General features: G+C 39.4%; 1 protein-coding gene across 3 annotated transcripts in view; it reads right to left on the reverse strand.

Annotated features, from left to right (window-relative positions):
• Window positions 1–13178: 13178 nt before the first annotated feature.
• Window positions 13179–21998, reverse strand: part of CNOT6L (CCR4-NOT transcription complex subunit 6 like) — a 115826-nt gene continuing 107006 nt past the window's right edge. For all 3 annotated transcript variants that reach the window (XM_024993211.2, NM_001191523.2, XM_059887509.1), the window contains one exon: window positions 13179–20556. In XM_024993211.2, coding sequence (XP_024848979.1) covers window positions 20344–20556 — 213 coding nt within the window. In that variant the 3' untranslated portion in view covers window positions 13179–20343. The remainder of the gene's footprint in view (window positions 20557–21998) is intronic.

Raw genomic sequence — 21998 nt, forward strand, 5'->3', positions numbered from 1 at the left:
TCAAATCCCTTAACATCTATCACAGTGCTTCACAAAGAATAGACCCTCAAGGCATTTGCAGAAATTGGACTGCAGTAGATGTCAATCACTGTCCTTGATGAGATTTTAATTCCAAGACATTAATAGCTTCTTCCAACTTGACAACATCCCACTGTGTCCTCTTACAGAGTGAATTAGCCACATTAAATGTCTAACTGGCTGGCAAGATCAAAGCCCTCCTAACTCACATCCACATACTGGTGAAAATACAGGATGATGATCCCTGGAGTTGGGAAATGGACTAGAGGCATGACAGGCTACAGTCCATGGGTCGCTAAGAGTCGGACACGACTGAGTGACTAAGCACAGCATAGCATGGTCTCTCTCCTCATCTGAAACCTGGAGGCTGAGGGGCAGTGCTCCCCCAGGTTTGTTGGTCTTCCTTCATCTCCCCCTCCTCCTCCCTCCGTATCTGGTGTACTATCCTAACACCATCTACCCTCTCATTCAATTGCTCCCTCCAATAGAACTCCTCCGCTTTTTCCTTTCCCTAAATGGCTTTCACTGATCCTGACTGGTGTGTCCTCTGTGTTCAGGGAAATGCGACTAACCTCCTGACCTCTAATTCTGCTGCAGACCAGCTGTCCTCCATGTATTAACCCTGTTTAAGCAAGTCTTTAAATTCCTGGGCTGCTCAGTCAGCAGCATCAAGAGCAGCAGCACCATCTGCTGGGAGTTTAACCCCTGGCTTCCGGGTTGTAATGTGGAGGTGGATTAGAAACCCAAATCTCAAGGGGCCCAGGTCTGAGGCACATAATATCTTAATGCTCCTCTGCAATTCCAGTCATTCTAAATGTGGGCAAAGTAAGTTTTGATATTGAAAATGTAAAATTTTAGTATATTTATGTTAGTTTCAGCAAAATATAATAGCAAAAGATTATAGCTATTTAATTCATTTAATATGAATATTATATTCATTAAATAAAAAATTCAGCCCCATGAAAACACAACCGAACATTTTACATGGCTCTATCATATTCTGTTGGGTTCAGAATTATATTTATTAACCTGGAGAAATGTTCAAGTTATAATGGTAAGTGGAAAAGAAGTAGCATATAAAAATGAGTTAAAACCTAGTAACCATTTTGATGTGTTTTCATCCATTTTTTTCCTGCACAAATATTCTTTAAAATATAAAAAAGGGAACTGCTGTTAGTTTAAGAAGCACTTTTGCATGTTTATAGTAATAACAAATCAATGCAAATACATTAGCTCTGCTGTAGGTACTGCATATCAACCAGCATAAACCTACAGGTGAGCTAAACCATTTTTATTGCTTCCTCCAGGTCCTAAAATTCCTTCTTTTCTACTACCAATTCTTCAACACTACCAACATAAAAAAAATCAAGCCTTTCATTTCTCTTCTTTCTTCTCTCTCTTTCTTCCCAGAGTCATCCCAGATCCTCTTCTTTGCACCTGAGTCTCAAATAAGGGGAACAAAATAGCAAATCACAGCAAACATTCCTCCCTATTTCATCTTTTCTCCAAGAACCTCCTCCTTGCATTCCTGAAAATACACAGGGCACTGTCACTAGAGAAAAACTGGTGGCCCGTGAGTCCACAGTTCCATTCGAAATGAGAGTCCTACTGCAGTTACAGACAAGATCAGAATTTTGAATGGTAATTGTATAATTCTGGCAAATACACAAATAAATATTATATGTGCTTTTAACAACTGTACTGTAAGGCACTCTCAGACCCTTGGCATGAATGCTGAAAGGATTTCTTATTCCTCTCTCCCACATTCATTTTCAGGACAGGGCAAAAGACTCAGATCTCGTATGACATAACACTTGTCCCTCCAGACAGCTGAGTATTTTCCATGGATAGATAATGGCATTACTTGGAGGAACTTCTTTAATATGTATTTAGACAGCAGACTTTTATTAATAAACCAGTTCAGCCGTGTCAAACCAAGAACCATTTCTAGTCATTCCATTTGTATTCAGAAAGTAATCAGGTCAGAGGAATACATCTAGATAACATTAGAGCAAAAGAGACGTTCTGTATTGGCCAGAAACAAAATCCATCTGATGTAGCTTGCATTGAGGAGGAGGTATGCAGAGGAAAGGGACAAAGCAATATGGATTCAATCAGTTCCTTGATAAGCTTTCCATTTTTATGAATCCCCACACTTGGATTATTTTTTCATTGCTCATAATCTATTATAGGAAATATACATCACCTCTCAACTGTGGTGATCAAGTTCCCAAATATCTACAAAATAGGAGCAGTTAAATTTGAGAAACTTAGGAGGCTAAAGCATGAGCAGAGTTGGCAGACCAAGATCAGTATTAAACTTTTAGGATAAAAGTTTTAGAATGGAAACTTTTAGGATAAAACATAAAACTATCAAACAGCACAGCAGATTATTAATGATTTTTGGTATGACTTAATAATATGTATTCTTGGGCTTCCCTGGTGGCTCAGATGATTAAGAATCTGTCTGCAATTCAGGAGACCTGGTTTGATCTCTGGGTTGGGAAGATCCCCTGGAGAAGGGAAAGGCTACACACTCCAGTATTCTGGCCTGGAGAATTCCATGGACTGTATAGTATATGAGGTTGCAAAGAGTCGGACACGACTGAGCGACTTTCACTTCACAATAATAATGGGCTTGTACTTAATAAAATGGAGAAGAGAAAGATAGTGGTTATTAAGTCTACCAGTCATACATCTGTAATGCATCTGACTGACCTCTTTCTTTCCATGGTTCCCTAAACCTTAGACCTAGTTCCTCCTGACTGGAATCTTTCACTTACTCTACCTAAGAAACCAAGAGGAGGAATGGGGAGAGTGATGGAAAGATTCATTTAATTTGGAATACAGTGAAATTAGCTGTGTCCAAGAATTTCCAAAGAGGCAGTCAGAAATAGAGGACTAATGATAAAGAAAGACATTGGAGGTGGAGACAGACACTGGGGAGTCATCTAAGTAGAAATGATGGATGGAATAATGAAAAGGAAAGGCAGCAAATAGGGCTGATGCGTGGAATAATTCAAGGCGAGTGAGGAGAGAAAGAATAGGAACAAACAGAGAAGAAATAATTTTTCCTGAGTCTTTTTCAATGCTTCTGAAGGTTCACAATGGCTGAGAGAATGGAAATTCTTATAAGCAATGGATGTTTATTATGAATGAATGTGACAGAAAGGCTGTCCAGGTCAAGGTCCCTGATCTGATGTTTGGGAGTTGCCAAACCATCTCCAAGCCAAGCTTCAACAATATGTGAACGTGAACTTCCAGATATTCAAGCTGGTTTTAGAAAAGGCAGAGGAACCAGAGATCAAATTGCCAATATCCGCTAGATCATCGAAAAAGCAAGAGAGTTCCAGAAAAACATCTACTTCTGCTTTATTGACTATGCCAAAGCCTTTGGCTGTGTGGATCACAACAAACTGTGGAAAATTCTTCAAGAGATGGGAATACCAGACCACCTGACCTGCCTATTGAGAAATCTGTATGCAGGTCAGGAAGCAACAGTTAGAACTGGATATGGAACAACAGACTGGTTCCAAATAGGAAAAGGAGTCCGTCAAGGCTGTATATTGTCACCCTGCTTATTTAACTTTATGCAGAGCACATCATGAGAGAACGCTGGGCTGGAAGAAGCACAAGGTGGAATCAAGATTGCCAGGAGAAATATCAATAATATCAGATATGCAGATGACACCACCCTTATGGCAGAAAGTGAAAAGGGACTAAAGAGCCTCTTGATGAAAGTGAGAGTGTAAAGGCTGGCTTAAAACTCAACATTCAGAAAACTAAGATCATGGCATCCAGTCTATCACTTGATGGCAAATAGATGGGGAAACAGTGGAAACAGTGGCAGACTTTATTTTGGGGGGCTCCAAATTCACTGCAGATGGTGATTGCAGCCATGAAATTAAAAGACGCTTACCCTTTGGAAGGAAAGTTATGACCAACCTAGACAGCATATTGAAAGCAGAGACATTACTTTGCCAACAAAGGTCCGTCTAGTCAAGGCTATGGTTTCTCCAGTTGTCACGTATGGATGTGAGAGTTGGACTATAAAGAAAGCTGAGTGCCGAAGAATTGATGCTTTTGAACCATGGAGTTGGAGAAGACTCTTGAGAGTCCCTTGGGCAGCAAGGAGATCCAACCAGTCCATCCTAAAGGAGATCAGTCCTGAATATTCATTGGAAGGACTGATGCTGAAGCTGAAACTCCAATACTTTGGCCACCTGATGTGAAGAACTGACTTATCTGAAAAGACCCTGATGCTGGGAAAGACTGATGGTTAGGAGTAGAAGGGGATGACAGAGGATGAGATAGTTGGATGGCATCACTGACTCAGTGGACATTAAGTCTGAGTAGACTCCAGGAGTTGGTGATGGATAGGGAGGCCTGGAGTGCCGCAGGGGTTGCAAAGAATTGGACACGACTGAGCTACTAAACTGAACTGAAACCATCTCTGGGCTTCGTGACCCACTACTCCACTAACCTGATTTTTCTGTCGGTCCAGAGGGTCTAAAGAGTGAGTGAGCAAGGAAAGAAACAAAGAATAAGAATTCTCCTTTCCTTCATTGTCAAATTTCTTAATATCCCTTTCTTTTGTTGTCCTTTCAAGATAAGAGGAATCAAGTGAACATTCTACAGAATGAAAGAGGCTGTGTCCATTTGGGAGTTGAACTATTTATTCAATTACTCATATATATATAAATAAATTGGCCATTACATTCCCTTTAGTCCCACTTATATTTTAATTCTTTGCATACTTTGAAGACATTTTTATTAATGACTATGAACGTAACTATCTGAATGATGATGAATATTGAAGATTCTGATTCTAAATGCCAGAGTTGGGAGGCCAAATAGTTAGTGGTCATTTAGACTGTCTACATAAACCATATTTTTTTCTATGATGTTTCAAGAAGTGGTAGTAAGAAAATATGTGGTCAGTTTTTACACATTTTTAAAAATTTTAACTCCAGTACTTTGGCCACCTCATGTGAAGAGTTGACTCATTGAAAAGACTCTGATGCTGGGAGGGATTGGGGGCAGGAGGAGAAAGGGGACGACAGAGGATGAGATGGCTGGATGGCATCACTGACTCGATGGATGTGAGTCTGAGTGAACTCCGGGAGTTGGTGATAGACAGGGAGGCCTGGCATGCTGCGATTCATGGGGTTGCAAAGAGTCGGACACGACTGAGCGACTGAACTGAACTGAACTGAATAATTTTAAATTTTAAAGATTTCCTTAGTGACTCAGCGAGTAAAGAATCTGCCTGAAATGCAGGAGACATAGGCGATGAGGGTTCAATCCTTGGGTCAGGAAGATCCTTTGGAGGAGGAAATGGCAACCAATTCCAGTATTCTTGCCTGAAAAATCCCATGGACAGAGTAGCATGGTGGGCTACCATCCCAAGGGTCACAAAGAGTTGGATATGACTGAGCGCCTAAGCAATCATTTTAAAACTCCCCTATTTATTTTCTCTGGATCTTTAAAGGGAGGAAAACTCAGAACAGAGGGTGACTATTAAAGGGTGGCTATTAAAGAGAGGCTCAATCATTCCTGGCCCATATAACAATTTTCAAATATTTGAAGGGCTGTCATATTTCTAGGTCTTCTTTAATGAATTCATTTAATAAAAATTTTCTTGAGGGCACTGAGAAAAGATGATAAAAGCTGCTGCACTGTCTAAAAATGGGAAGCTGCCAAAGAAACTCAATTTTTGGTATCTTCTCACATCCCTCACTTAAGTCTACACATTTCCTAATGGCTCCGTGCCTTTTTTCCCCCCAAAAGTATGCCTGTAAGCTGGCCTGCATCAGGACAGTAGAAGCAGCATTCACCTTTTGCCATCTTCACGCTGAAGCCAGTATTCAGTGTCACATAGCTTGTACATGGTGAGTTTGTCAGGTCAGATGTCTGTGGTGATGGCCAAAGATATCTTCTTGGTTCTAATGGAAGGCATTACTATATAAAACTGAGAACCTGGTCATGTGGAGGGCATCCAAGACTCTTCAGAAACAACTGCTTGGCCAGTTGTGTTGAGGAGAAACCCAATCTAGAGGCTTAAAAGAAGTAGCACATTCTCATGCTGTAAGCCTCTCTAACAAACCTTCCCTCTATCCTCTTGGTGGGGCGGGGGAAGAAAAAAATGGAAGCTGTTACCTGGATCATAGGGTCAATGCCTGAATCTAATTTCCTGATCACAGGGAAGAAAATTCACATAGTCAAAACATAATCTTTCTTTTTTAAACTTGATACAGAATGAAAACTTTCTAAACTTATCTGATTTTTTGCTAGATACAGTTTACAAACCGTCAAGGGCATAAGCAAAAAGTTTGGCACGAGTACCTTCACTTAGAATAAGACTCTTACGAAAGAAAAAAGTTCCCCTTTTTCCAGCTCAATCGTGTCTGACTCTTTGCTCTCCCATGGACTGTAGCCCACCAGACTCCTCTGTTCATGGAATTCTCTAGGTAAGAATTCTGGAGCGGGTTGCCATTTCCTTTTCCAGGGGATCTTTCCGAGCCAGGGGTCAAACCCAGGTCTCCTGCACTGCAGGCAGATTCTTTATCAACTGAGCCACAAGGGAAGCCTGTCCCTCAACAGAATATTTTATAGATGTGGAAACACTAAAGATTAAAGTTTCCACAGAAATAAATATCTCAGAGCAGGTTTCTCCATACTATTTCTTCTCCATATGTTTACTACCTCATTTTGACATGTCATCTGTGGTCTACTAAATTTAGACAAATCATCTTGGCTATGTAGTTGTAAATTACTAAAGAAAGCCAAGCTTTATAGAAGGGAAGGTGTGTTGTTCTTTGGGTTTTCTTATTTTCTCTATTTACAGGTGAAATATTGAATAAAGTAGTCAAAATAAGGAAAGTCACATTTAAAAGCTTGCTATTTTAATTCCATGCCTCTTACAAGATGATATATATGGTAATTTCTTCTATATATAAAAAATATGTAGGTATCCTTACCAGGAAATAATGTTAAGATTACATAAGATTCATCTAGCATTATGCTGTTACTACAATGACACAAACATAGCCATGTATTAGCAAGTTTTTCTGAAACAAGGTCTGTACTGCATCATCTCTGTGAATCCACGGATAGCACCAAGTGTATACATAATTACAAAAAAGGGATATACTTCTTGTGCTGGTCATTTCCCTCCTTGTTCTCAGATTCATTCCTGTCCTTTCCCAGTTCTGCCTATATTTCAGGATCTGCATTTCCCAGGGTCCCTTAACAAGTGGTTTCTGAGAAGGTTTGGCAAAAGGGAAGCCTTGCTGGATTATGTGGGAGTGGGAAAGAGAAGTGGTCAGGTATTTTGCCCTCTCCTCCTCTGCTTTTGGTGGCTTCTCTGGCATTGGCTATGTTCCCTCCATAACACCAGTTCCCACGGGATAATCATTCCTATATATTTCAGATTCACAAGACAGCCACTGAGAGGCTCCAGCTCTCATGAGATGGCTCATCTTGAGCTCTGGTAGCACTCTGTCTTGCTTATACTCCATTCATCCAAGTGGTGATAACAGCTTCCTGCTTCTCCAAATTTTAGAATTGCCTCAATACTTTCTTATTTGGCTTCCTAGTTCTTCCATTACCTGTAACCAATCCCCTGCACTAGATTTCTTCTGTTTGTAGGGGCCAAAGTGGTTTCTATTTTTCTGAATGGCTCCTTACTGATAAAGCTCTTGGGACCAGGAATGGTGGCATAAAACCGATACCCAACATGTAGCTCTGAGATTGGGTTATCTGTTTAAGCAGGAATGCAGTGAAGACTTCCTTATAGGTGATAAATGAACACTAGTAAGCAGTGGCATCATAATTACTTACTAAGCTGTGGTTTCTTGAGACATAGTACAGGGTTAAGACAAAGCTTTGGTCAAGTAACTGATGCACTTTTAAAGTGAAGTCGCTCAGTCGTGTCCGACTCTTTGCGGCCCCATCGACTGTAGTCCACCAGGCTCCTCCATCCATGGATTTCTCCAGGCAAGAGTACTGGAGTGGGTTGCCATTTCCTTCTCCAGGGGATCTTCCCTACCCAGGGATCAAACCCGGGTCTCCTGCATTGTAGGCAGACGCTTTACCATCTTAGCCACCACGGAAGTCCTGATGCACTTCACTGCTATGATAATAATTATAATCAGTAAGAATTGTTAGATGGTATAGATGTATCTGATTGCCCTGAAGAGTATACACAAAGAAAAAGATAAGCCTAATGCCTAAAACTTATAACACAAAACCTGAGGCTTCCTAGCCACATTCCATTGTCCTGTAGTCATAGGGCAGACATGGCTGATAATGTAGATTGGAAAGTTGCAACATTGCCTCAATGTATAGGACTGTCAGGTATTTTATGCTAAGATAAGGGCTCTGGATGCAAAGGAGTATTTCACTGAGACTTTGGATGGTAACATCTGAGCAGAGATGAATCTGCAAGCTCTGAACTCTCCAACTCCCTGGATCCTCCCAGCTAGCAGTAGTAGTCCTCCCCTTATCAATTTCTCAATTTAACATCCCACCCAAGGCAACCAGCCTTCACTTGCATAAAACCTTTACATGACTTCACTTGTGGCAGTTGCCTGAGAAGAGGCTTACTCTCCTCAGAACATGTTCTGACCTCCCATCCGTGTCTTCAGCCTCATAACAAAAGTTCTTTCCCAACTGGGCCCAGAGGGAAAAGGGCAGGACCTGCTCCAGAAGACAACAAATACACCAAAGGGGATGCAGAATTTTGTCAGTGTGCATTGAAAGAAATCTGGAAGATATGTTTAGGAATATGTCTTAATCCATTCAGGCTACTATAACAAAATACCACAGACTGGTAGCTTATAAATGATAAAAATTTCTCACAGTTCTGGAGACTGGAAACACTAGATCAAAGTACCAGTATGATCACCTTCTGGTGAGGCCCCTCTTCCTAGTCCATGTGCTCAGATGCTCGATCATGTTCGATTCTTTGCTACTGCAGGGATTATAGCCCGCTAGGATCCTATGTCCATGGGATTTTCCAGACAAGAATACTGGAGTGGGTTGCCATTTTCTCCTCCAGGGGATCTTCCCGACATAGAGATCTAACCCTCATTTCTCCTGCATTGGCAGGTAGATTCTTTACCACTAGTGCCACCTGGGAAGCCTCTTTCCTAGTAAATAGCTGGTGCCTTCTTGCTGTGTCGTCACAAGGTGAGGAGACAAAGGATCTCTCTGGAGTCTTTTACATAATGACACATTAATCCCACTCATGAGACATCTAACCTCAAGATTTAAGCCCCTTCCAAAGGCACTACCTCCTAATCACGAACCTTGAGGGTTAGGATTGAAACATATGAATTCTAAGGTAATGCAATCATTCAGATCATAGCAGAATATATTCTAAGGCTATTCGGAAGAATGACATTCAGAAGATTTAATCACGGTGAATGTATTGACATGGGTACACCTGCCTGGGATTCAGGATTAAATGTGTTCATTGAAACACCAGAGGATGGAACTAACCACTCTGTTAGATTAGTAAAAATAATGCCAAAAACATGTGAAGTAGAGATGGCAGACCTTACTTGGCATATTGAGGAACACTCTCAGACAGAAATATAATATGAGCCACATGTCATTTCTAGCTTTCTAGTACCCATATCTGAATCTGATATTTTTTTAAACTATCAAGTACTCAATAACCACATGAGGACAGTGGCTACCACACAGGGAAGCCCGGGTGTAAGCAAAGGCATCCGGAGAATCCTAGGGATGAGCATTTGGAATGGGTTCATAATGTGTGAACTGCTTAGCCACTGCCAAACATTCCCTCACCTCGAAGGGCTCAGGAGACAGTCTTTTGCCACAATATTAAGGAATAATCCGTGACGGGAACATGGCTGTGAAATGGACTGTTGCCGTCCGTTACACAGCAGCACCAGGTTGTGGTTGTTATTCGAAGTTAAGCTTAGATGTGGAGAAGGACCCTAGGAAGATGGCAGAGTAGGAAGCACCAGGAATCTGTCTCCCCACCTAGAGAACCATTACACTGGCATAATCAGTCTGATGGAACTCTTTGAGAACTCTGGAGTCTACTGAAGACTTGAAACTTCCAGGGGAAGTCTTGGAAGGTAAAATTGTGATTCATTTTGGTCCTTGTCAGCTCTTAGCTAGTAGCAGCTCCCCACCCCACGCCCCTGCCCCTGCCCCCCACCTCAGCCACATGGCATGCAGCAGCTGTGCACTGTTCCTGGAGCAGCCAGCACACAGCTTGCAAGAGGCAGGGTGAGCAAAAAGAACCCAGTTCTCCAAATACTGGGCACTTGTGCTCTGATCGCCCAGTTGCTGCTTCAGATCACAAAGGTGCAGAGAAAACAGACCGCCCGTGCCCTTCCCCTCATTGTTGCAAGCTCCTCCTCCTCTGGCTCAAGAGACTTCCAGAAAATTTAAAGGGCTAGTGCCCTTTCCCCCTGCTGACATCCCAGCACAGACTGTGCAGAGGAACACACCACAAGAAAACAACTTTGCCAAAGAATTCTAAGACCTGGGCTAACATTATGACCAGGAACTGGAGGTACACGTGGACTTTGGAAGTAGGGGCCTGAGAGACCTCAATAAGAGCATGTTAGGAACGATTTATTGACACAGTAGCACTCTGCAGTGACTCAAGAGTTAATCTTAGCAGAGATCTGGAGGCAGTCCTAATATGCTTCTGGCATGACTCCGTAAAACCTGGTGTGGCAGGTTCTGTTTCTTGGGAAGCTAGGACCAAGGGCGTAGCTGGGTTACAGTCTCCACCAAGCACCATGCGGAACTCTGAAGAGTCGCTGGAGTGTGGACTAAGATAGGCTTCTATGCCCACATGTTGCCCAGGTGTTGGAATGTAGGCTGCCCCCCAGAAGGGGTCACGTAGGGAGTAGGGGTGTACTACGCAACAGGAGGAAGCATATCTGGAACCCAAGGGATTCACTGGGGAGCTCTTGGTTCTCTCATGCCAGGGATGAGCTAGCAAATTCAGTCACCAATGGCCCAATAAGAACAAAATACCTCGTTGGGATGAAGGTCTGGGTCACCCAAAGTTAGGGAAGCAACCTAGACCCACTGATGCAGTGGTGCAAAGCTAGATGTGGAACGCATGGTGGAAGAGGATGACATTATTATTTGTAGCCTCAGCCACATGAAGTGTTTCTCACTTTCTGTACCACCCACACCCCATTTCTCTATTATTGTATAAGACGCCCGCAGGAACCTGCTTAGTGGATTTGATAGATGCACAAACATGGATGGAAGAAGGAAATGAACACCCAGGGAGTAACCTTTGCCTCATGGGAGATGGGAGTCCATAAGCAAATCCCCTCCTTGCCCATCCCTCATGAAGATATTTTTGAGGTGCATTCCATTCAGGTTTTTAGAGGGTTCGTGGCAGGTTTAGCCCCAGATGCTCACAGAGGTGATAGGCTCAATAATGCACCCTTGACATGGCTTTCCTCACTCCCTATTTCATTCTTCTCAGTGCCCTACTCTGCTTTCCTAGGATCACTTCAATAAACTACCTGCATTTAAGCCCTTGTTCTGGTGTCTGCTTTTTGAGAGAACCGTTTCATGAGATGTACTTTCTTATATTCATTTTACCAGTGATGATGATGTTTTGCCTGAGATCACATGGTGAAATATAATAAGGTCACCTGCTGAACGTCTTGACTGCATCCACATGTCTTCTTAATAAGGCAGTGTCCTGATACCTGGGGTCCCTTCAAGATCCACTTCAGAGGTGAATGACTCTACTTTTGCAAGACTTACAAAAGGCTGGCCAACATCAAGGACTCTGTAAAGAAGGGTCCTCAGGGTCAGTAACAGGCTCACACTGGGTCTTTGGTAGGAGACCAATCAGTAGGCACTGAGCTTTCAGCCTAGGGATTTGTTCTTGGTGATCTGTCCAAAGTAATCTGTCAATATCTTTCCTAAACACTTGTTAAACTGGACAGTTCAGTTTTTTATTTTTTTTCCCCACTCTCTTCAAGAATAATCTTGTCTCGGAGAAGAAAATGGCAATCCACTTCAGTATGCTTGCCTGGGAAATCCTATGGACAGAAGAGCCTGGCGGGCTACAGTTTATGAGGTCACAAAGCTGGACACAACTACGCGACTAAACAACAAATTCTCGTTTCTTTCCAATGCTGTCTCCCTGTTAATCTTCTTTTTTACATTTATTACTAGCTACTGCAGTAGCTTTTGTTTTGAATTTTACTAACAAACAGGAAAAGAACTTGGCTTTATTATCCTTTTTAATCTCCTAAAACTTTTGAGTACTAAAATTTGCATTTAAATGGAAAAAAAAAAAAAAAAAGGAATCATCTTATCTCAATCACACCATGCCTTAATAGTATTTTTCTACTGAATATCTGTAATTTTCGGAATTCCTAATTATTTCACTGTGTGCCATTCCCTCCCCTCTTCCAAGATTCTAAGGTTTAAGACACCTTTAACTACAACACTTCATTCTTCTTAGTCATAAATAGAAGAGGATCTGGAATGTGAATTCTTGGAGGATGGGGAGCCTGTCCATCTTTATGCCGCACAAAGCATCTAGTTCATAGCAGAGACTTGTTTGTTGAATGAATTTACTGTACATCTTGTCAGGTCAGCCTGTTGATTGATCCATACTGGTAACTCAGCATATCTGGCTGACAGTTGTCTGTCAGTCAGAATGGGCTAGATTATGCTTTAATAACAAACATTTATTCAAGGACGACCCTGTGACTTGGCAGTTGTTTTCACTTACACTCATGTCCTATGCTGGTCAGCAGAGGAGCTCTGTTCATCAAAGCTACAAGGACCTAGCATGAAAGGTCTGATCTCAACATGTATCTATGATTATCAAGGCAAGAAAACGGAACACCTATGACAAATTGTACACTGGCTATTAAAGCCCCATTCAGAAGTCACATGTCCCTCTGTTCAGATTTCTCCAGCCAAAGTAAGTCTCATAGCTACAATTATCTTACAGATCTTTTCTAAACAAAGTGTACCTTAGTTTGCTCTAGGAAAAATATTACATAATATGAATTTATAATTTGTGCCTGACCCTGGGTCCCGACTTCACTTTAGAAGAGACATGCTGATCTTAAAGCAGACCCTTACACTGCACACATAAAGAGTAAAAAACCAAGACAAAGGTATGCAGTTGCAAAATGGCCATTTATTGCCTACAGGGGAAGGACGGGAGGGAGAGAAGGGGAAGTACACAGGTGCAAGGAAACAAGCATGTATTTAGCCCTATACATCATGTGTGAGCAGTACCCAGTCTCCAAAATGGAAAAAAGTATTTTGTCATCTGACATAGTAGTTAAGGTTCTTAAGCACCTCCCTCCTGAGCTGCCACAAGATTTAAAAGGCAGGACTGCTTTGTTTAGTCAATGTTCACATTAATGAAAAAATACTACCACCCAACTGTGTCCTTTTGCACACACATTTTGTACAGTGTCTATTGTGAAAAACATCTCAGCTGAGCAGTTTGGTCAAGATTCAGACCTCATGAACTGTTTAACTGTAATAAATAGAAAAATAAAGCAGCTGGTGATTTTGTCAGAGAGAATGTGTTCCCTAAGAGTAGAACCACTTTCTCCAGGGATGACAGAGTGTTAAATGATTAGAACACCACAGAACCAGTCTATTAAACATTAAACACTAGTAAGCTACAATTCATGGCACTTCATTAAATCTAATTTTTTAAAAAAGAAAGGAAGGAAATCTCAGATTTTGAACTGATTATTAGAACACACTAACAAATTGATTTAGTGCTTGGCTTTTTCTTAGGACAAAAGCAAAGTAAACACACAACTTAAAACAGAAGAATTCATTTTGGAATAGTATCAGTAGAAACTAACCAGTATTTAGGAAAAAAAAAATCACCAAAACTTCTTGCTCAGTTTTAAACTCATGTGCTTTGCTCTGCAACCATTAAATTAGTTATAAAAACACTTTAGAGGCCACTGAATGACAAAAATGTACGCAAAACAATGAATTATTAATTTAATGCCAAGTAAGGAAAATAAATGAACCCTTCTCTATTCAAATGGTAAATTGAGTGGAAGAGTAAGTCATCTCATGGACGATTAGTTGGCACTTGTTTTATGGTTGAAAGAAATCGCAATAGAAAAAAAAAATATATAAATTAACACGGTGAACTTGACCAACATTCTGGCCCTTTCAGAGAGAAAAGGTACATACACACACACAAAAAAAAAAGAAAAAAAAAATCACCTCCCTCCTTACCACCCCATTCCACTCAGAGACAACAAAACCCAAAGCTGAAACATTCATTCCCCCTCAAAATATACCAAGTACGCCAATGAACTTTATTCCTCCACTTCTCCTAGATGAAAGAACTGCTTGCATTTGGACAACTGTACGAATGCCCATAGTGCACTTCTCAGTGCTGCTGGTGTTTAAGAAATTTGCCACTCACAACACTGAACACTTCCAGATCCAGTGTGCAGTAACACAGCCATCCAAACCCCTACCCACCCCCTCCCCGCCCCCGCCCCCAACTTGGCAGAGCACCGCTCAGGAATTTCAAAGGTAAGGAAATATATTTTAAGCAAGTTAAGCACAGAGAAAAAGGACAGTACAGTTTCTGAATAAATACACACCCAGACTACTGCATCACTTACTGCATGGAGATTTAAACAAGTAGCGAGAAACTAAGCCTGTTCAGTAAGAAGCAAAGCCATTGTTTGACACATCAATGCTGAGCCAATTGTGTGAGTTAACTAATTAAACAAATGTGGTACATATAACCATTGATAAATTGAAAGGAAATACAGTCATATATCAGTAATTAGAAATTAATACAAAACTGAAAAGAGCAATAAAGGACCACTTTTGAGAGGGCTACCATGATTCTTATGCTTAAGGGTGGAAAGTGACAGACATACAAATAGGGACATTATCTCAACTTGGGGAGACTTTTAACAAAAACAACTACCAGGAGGCATCCAACTATGCCTTCCGAAAGCCACTGAGAGCTGAATATACCCAATGCTACTGTGCCAAGAGTCATATCACTTGGTGTTTGCATACACTCTTCATAATGTGGTTTGTTTCTGATGACACAACTTCTCATTTCAGTACAATGCTACTAAATTTTTACCACTGCAAAGAAAATGCAGAAATGTCATTTCTTATGCTTTCAAAGTAAAAATTACTTTACCTAAAAACATTCCATTTCTTCGGTGTCATGATGTTTGTTGAACAAAACTTCAACATGCTTGTTTTCCTTTGGTTCCAAGAATAACCCAAGTCTAACCAAACAAACGTATGCCAAAAGAAATGACTAACTAGGCTAATGAAGCTTGCTTTCCCTGGACTCTCCCTATTTCTTATAGAATTTGTGACTGTTTAACAGAGAAACTTATACAAAGAAGGTATTTGGTTAAAAACAAGAAACATGCATGTTTACTTACTACCTTCCTGAAAAGAACTGCTTTTTTTTTTTCTTTCTGTGGATCTTGTTCAAAACATCCTGCAGTACAAAGAACTTGTTTCTTTTAAGCTCAAAGGTAGACACACAATAAACATGTATCATGTTGTAAAATCCAAGATGCTTTTGGCACCATGTTCCTGAACAGATTACATTTCTGGTAAATAGGCCAGGGTAAGATGTACTAATTTACTTGTGTTGGAATTCAAATTCAGTGATCATGATCCCATTAAAAAAAATTACAATCACTCAAAGCAACCATAAGTATAAAAGTTCTCTGTCTACAAATTCAAAACTTTAATTGAAGTTCCTGGCTTAGAAAAATACTCTAATTTCCCTAGTTAATTTATGAACCTATAATTCACAGAGTTCTAGAAACAGGATACAATTCAGAAGGAAAAAGTTAAATCTTCCACACATTAGAAAGGTGATTTTTTTTTTAAAAGGGAGAGGACAGGTAGAAGAGAAAGACTACCTTACAATGTGAGAATTCACACTTCTGTCAAACTGTTAAGTATATATGAGTGCTATTTTGAAAATGTGCAATAAAGTCTTTGCCTGCTATGAAACTGTTATTCTTATGGTCTGCCAGATGTATCAGAAACTGATGATGCTGTTTGTGACTGAAGCTACTATCAGTCAGTACATTTTATAAAGCGATTAAAATCCCTCAGAAACTCAGAATGTAAGGCCTTAGAAACGAAGTAAGTACTGGGACACAGTTGACTTTTATTGCTAGAAAATCTAGCTTTGGATTAGGAATGCCAAACCATATGCCTCTGGTTCTCTCGAAGAACACATTTAACCTATTTTTTCCTTGTGCTTTCTCTATTCCTTGCTTTTTGATTTAAAAGTATAGTTGGCACTAGTGATTTTTAGAAGCTCTTAGAAATGCAAATACAAACTTAATTTTTCACCCATTTAAAGTATATACTTAGGAGATACAATTTTAAAATGGAACACTGTATGTTTGCTCATGTTCCAGTTTTAATGTGTCACATCCTCAGTCCTAATACAACCCACCATAGAATCAAGTGATATGAGCCTTCAGTATCTTTCAACTTTCTCCCTTGCTTCTCTGTGATTTAATATATAACTTTGACATGGTTGAATATATAGCTTTTGTCAAAGAATAGGGACAAATAAGAAATGAAGCTTTATATTTCTGCAAACTCTAACACTAAAACACAGTGGCTTCTTTAATACATTCACACAGGATGCGTATTAGTCAAATTCAATATCTGCCTACGACCATCAGAAAAGTAATTTGAAAAGAAGAGCTTGGAACAAGGCAAATGGGAGGGAGGAAAAGCTGGTCTCAGAACCCATTGTGCCATACCTGACTTTAACATGTGATATTCAAACGAACGTTCACACGCCTTACATCAAAGAAATGAAACAAAAATATTCAGCTACATTGTACAAAATTTTTTTTACATAAAACATCATAAATCTTGAACAGATTTACTATATCTGAATTCTAAAAAGTTGCCTATAGAATGGTGCTGGGATTCTGTTCTCTGCTTGCTTTTAGGCAGTGCTGTTGCTTAAAAGTTGACACCAGGCACAATATTTTAAAACAAAGTCAACAAGCAAGGAGCAGTAAGTGGATCTGAGCCTTTCTCAGATGTCAGTCCTGAGGATGCTGCAAGATTTCCCCATCAAAATAGTAAAGCTATGAGGCGGATACTGATGCCTGAGAGAGTGGGTGACGTGACATGCACTTGTATGACTGTTGTAATGGCAAACAGTGCAGTTTTCCCTTCCTCAAACAACACTGTTTTGATAAATTTAAAGAACACTCCAGTTCTTAGACAGATATCAGAAATCATATTTAACAGTTTAAAAAAACAAAACATTATCACAATCTAAAAATGCCCACATTTTCTTTAACCTTCAGATAAAATATGCAGCAGTCCCATGGCATAAAGCTTATTAACTTATTCTGAGAACCAGAAAGTATATGAGCATAAATATTTTACTTTCATTGAATATATACCGTATGTCATTCACCTCTTCCTTTTGGCTTCTCATGCCAAGGTTCCAAATGGCATGCGTTTTCAACAAGACAATACTGAGGGGAGCAGCATTTCTGATCATCTGAATTGGCAGCTCAAAACAGATACCACTCCTTTTACAAAGGGAACAAAGGGTGAAGGGTGTGTGAAATTTGGGCAGTGGGCTCAAGGGAAACCGTGCACATGAAATTTGGGTTACCATGCCCCAAGTGTGTTTGCCACCCAAAACATAACACAATTACCTACTTCAACAGAGCTACTACCAACATTTACTAAAACCACATTAAAAATACACAGGATAATGAATGGTTTGAAAGAGTGCATTTGGAAGCAGAGAGAACCCAATTACACACCTTCCTGCAACAGAGTGCCTCGATCATACACAAAATAAACTTAAGCTGTTTACAATGTTTCCCAATTTTTTTTTATTTTTCCCTCTACATTTAACTATTAAAAAAGTTTTTTATTAATAAATGGGCTCCTCTGTGGTTCATATACAATCATAAGTGAACTTTAAATTCCATTTTATACAAACATCTCAAAAAATATTGGGAGTGAAGTATGGTAAGAAATATTGCTCACATTGCTAATTAACATGCGTATATGAGAAGAGGAAAATGTATTAGTTAGTGCATATACCTCCAGAGCAGAAAACCCACCCAAAACAAGAGATAAAAATAAAACATACAGTAGCTGATTACAAAAAAAGGTAATGTCCACAAAATTAAGTTTTTCATGCTATTCTACTTTCCAGTACTATGCTTCAGGTAATCAATTTGCATGGCTAGATGTTGAATGCTTGAGGTATATAAGAAGGGATACCTGCACACTGAGGAAAATCTGTCATCTTAAGGGTTGTTTATTTTGTTTGTTTATTCTGGTATCTTGACATTTTTAAAAGGATATTTTATTTACATCAAACTTCACTCAACTACAATGACATTCCAATTATAATAGATGACAAACCACGCCTCTATCACTAGGCACTTTTAAAAGGGAGTTTAGGCTTTACAGAACCCTTCTGATGAAATCCTATATCTGATATCACATCATCCCACCACCCTTGTCCCACTAAAATTACCCTTCAGGGGAAATATTATCTTATGTAGCCTGATTAATTTACTATGGAAGAAATTAGTATAAAATGACCAAAGGAAATGCATCATTTAAGACTAATAAAACAGCCTAAGATGTCAGCTTTCAAAGAGGAGACAAATTGTATATATTTAAAACTAATTAAATAATTTAAATTTGACCTGTACTTTATATATTAGTGAGACACAAATATAGGCTATTTTCTTTTAAAATTTCATTCACATAATGGAAAATTTCTTGTTTATTAAAAATATCACATTTTGAGACTAGAAACAGTAAAGTGCATGAAAAGTTTAAAATATAAATTTCAGAAAACTCTTATAGCAGCAAAAAAGCAGAATAAAGAAAAACTTAAAAACACAGACACAACCTTTTCCTGTTACTGTGCCATAATTAACATCAAGTAGCCAACCAATTTTTCCCCCAGAAAACGGTATTGCGTTCACTGCCTCTTGAATCACAGATTTTCAACTGGCCCCTCCTGGGCGAAAAAAAGGATTCCAACGTATCTAAAGAGCATATCAATAGTTGGGAATAAACCAGTAGCTTCTTAATTCAACCCTGACAGACAACAGAAACAAAGATTAAAAGCATATAACGGCCATTTGGCAACTAGAGTCAGGAAAAATGATTCAAGGTTTTCAACTACTTCCTGTTCTTTCTCTCCCCCAAATCCTTTCCGTTGTCACCTCAAAAAGCAAAAACCAACAGCCACTTGACCTGCTTTGGAAAACATGAGAAATATCTGTATAGCTTTCCACCTCTAAGACTCTGATCAGGGCCTTTTCATTCAGTAGTTATTTCTTTTAACATATGCCCTTAACAGCAAAAATGAAACAGATCATATAATATCTGTTTTTCTAGCACAACCAGGCAGAAAAGGGTGGATGGAAATAATTAAAAAAAACAACACTGGACACTAATTTTAGGGGCATCCTAGATAGGCCAAATTCTGTTTTCAAGGTGTGTGGCAGTAGAAATTACCCGTTGTTTTCCTATAAATAAACTGGAGAGACAGGCTTAGAATTAATATTTCTAGTAAGGTTATAACTAATAGGGGAAACAAAATACAGAATGATTCCTCAAAAATCAAAACAAAACAAAAAAATCGACCAGCGCTTGCCCAACAAATTGTGCTGTTAAATGCTTGATTTTTAAAGCATACTGTGCAATCATCTTTAATTTCTCAATTTTCCTCATTATGGCTAGTTTATGTACAGATCTAGCAAATATAAGTGCTTTGTTAATGTGCAAATGACTGGGGAGCCAAAAATCAGTTTGTTATGGAAAACAAATTCAAGAAAGTTTCCTGCAAGGCATATCATCATTCAGTTTAAAATCTCACATTTATAGTCTTTAAAAACTGCCTTTAACAAAGATGAAAAATGGTTGGCTCACTTGAAAACATTCAAAACAAAGTATTTGTTTTGGAAAAACAAATACATTTGTTGTTGGGCCTTGAATTGGTGATTTATCAATTATGAATGCTGACTCCTAATATAATATGAAGACAGTCCAACTTAAAAACATGTTAAATCAAAAATTTGGAAACAGTAATACTTTGGTTCCAGCCCTAGTGCCAAATGATACCAATATGCACAAAATTGTACAAAATCTTATAGCAAACACATAATGAAAGGAACCTGAAGAAGCAGCTTAAGGATGGCCATACTTCACTCCTACATACTTTGATTTACAACTGTACAGGTCCATAGCAACAGATCCCCGTCTTGGCGGGGTAGTACTCCACTACCTCCGGTTAGGCAAGTGAACACCATTGACAAGAGGCAGGAGTGGAGGGTGGAGTTCAAGTTGTGTTAACAGTGAGAAGTGGTCTGAAGGGATGTGAGGGTGTGGACACCCAGTGATGTTGTTCTCAACCAGCCATTGAGGATCTAAAGGCCCCAGGACACCAAGCACGTTCATATGAGTCTTGGAATAGAAAATGTAGTCAATCACGCCCTGAAAAGAGATTGGGGGTTGGAAAAAGAGAGAAAAATATATGCTTAGATAAAAAGAAAAACCCAAGATATATAAAAGAACAATTCATAATTTGTAAATGACAAATACCTGGGTAACCTGTATTTCTGGTACCTGCTGTCTTCACAATGGGTCAAATAAAGCTCAAATCTTGAATGGGAATTATGTGAAATAAAGGTGGCTAAAGAGGGAAACACAGTACCTAGTAGAACCACAATACCTTGCACATGTGCTCATATAAAGCAGATTAATGAAATAAGTCGTGTCTGACTCTTGTGATCTCATGGAGTGTAGCAATGCTAGGCTCCTCTGTCCATGAGATTTTCCAGAGTGGTTTGCCATTTCCTTCTCCAGGAGATCTTCCCAACCCAAGGATCAAACCCGGGTCTTCTGCACTGCAGGCAGATTCTATACCAATTGAGCTACAGGGAAGACCTCACATGTGCACTGTGGTAAGCAAACTGAGAAGCTAAATAAGCCTACCAAATCATGTCTAAGCCTCTCCAGAATTGGCTTGCTTGAGCCAGTGAAATCTCATTTATCAGAATAAACATTATGGAAACTGCACTGACTCTTCTTGTTCCAATAAGCAGAAAATGAAGATATTTATACATATACATAGTTAATGAAAAGGTATGACAAAAGTAATTCTTTTAATGAAAACTAGCATTACTTCCAGTTATTTGTACATCAACCCAACACATCTGAATGAAACCATTGTAAAGCATGTTTCCAGACTGCTAATCCTAGCTCAGCTTTCCCAGATTTTATACATGTATACAAAATACTGCATATATTTCATCATTCTAATCTGTTCTTTAGTTTAGAATACTCATTTTCACAAATCCTGGTATACTGTAAATTCTGGATTCCTTGCTGCATAAAAATACCTCAGCAAAACACATTCAGCAGAGACCTATGTACGTATTCATTTGTACATCTCAGAGTTAGATGATTTGCTTTATCTGAACTGCAAGTTTCAAAACAAGTGTGTTTGGTTTTGCCCTGGGTTGTGTATATGCAAGAGAGTAAAGTCAACTTTCTTCCTTCCAACATCAACAGAGCCTGAATCCAAGCACGGAGAAAGACTTCCACACTTGGAAGCACTTGTTTTATTTATAAATACTACATATAGTGAGTTCCAGTTAATATTTTAAAGAGTATCACAGTGAAATGGGCTACCCCCCCAAAAAAAAGAACTCAATGAAAAAAAATTATACTGTGAAATTCTGTAAACAATTACCTTAGTTTGCTAATTTGGACACAATCAAGACCAAAACAACCAAATAGTTCTTTTGAGGGAGAGGGCTTTATTCAACAATAGGTATACCTTAACCCTACTTTACCACAAATTTAGGAACCTACTTGAATCCAGGGGAGTAGCTCTGCCATCAATGTTCCAAGTCCAAACAGTAAAGAAATGA

Source organism: Bos taurus, chromosome 6, assembly GCF_002263795.3.
Source record: "Bos taurus isolate L1 Dominette 01449 registration number 42190680 breed Hereford chromosome 6, ARS-UCD2.0, whole genome shotgun sequence".
Classification (NCBI taxonomy): Eukaryota; Metazoa; Chordata; class Mammalia; order Artiodactyla; family Bovidae; genus Bos; species Bos taurus.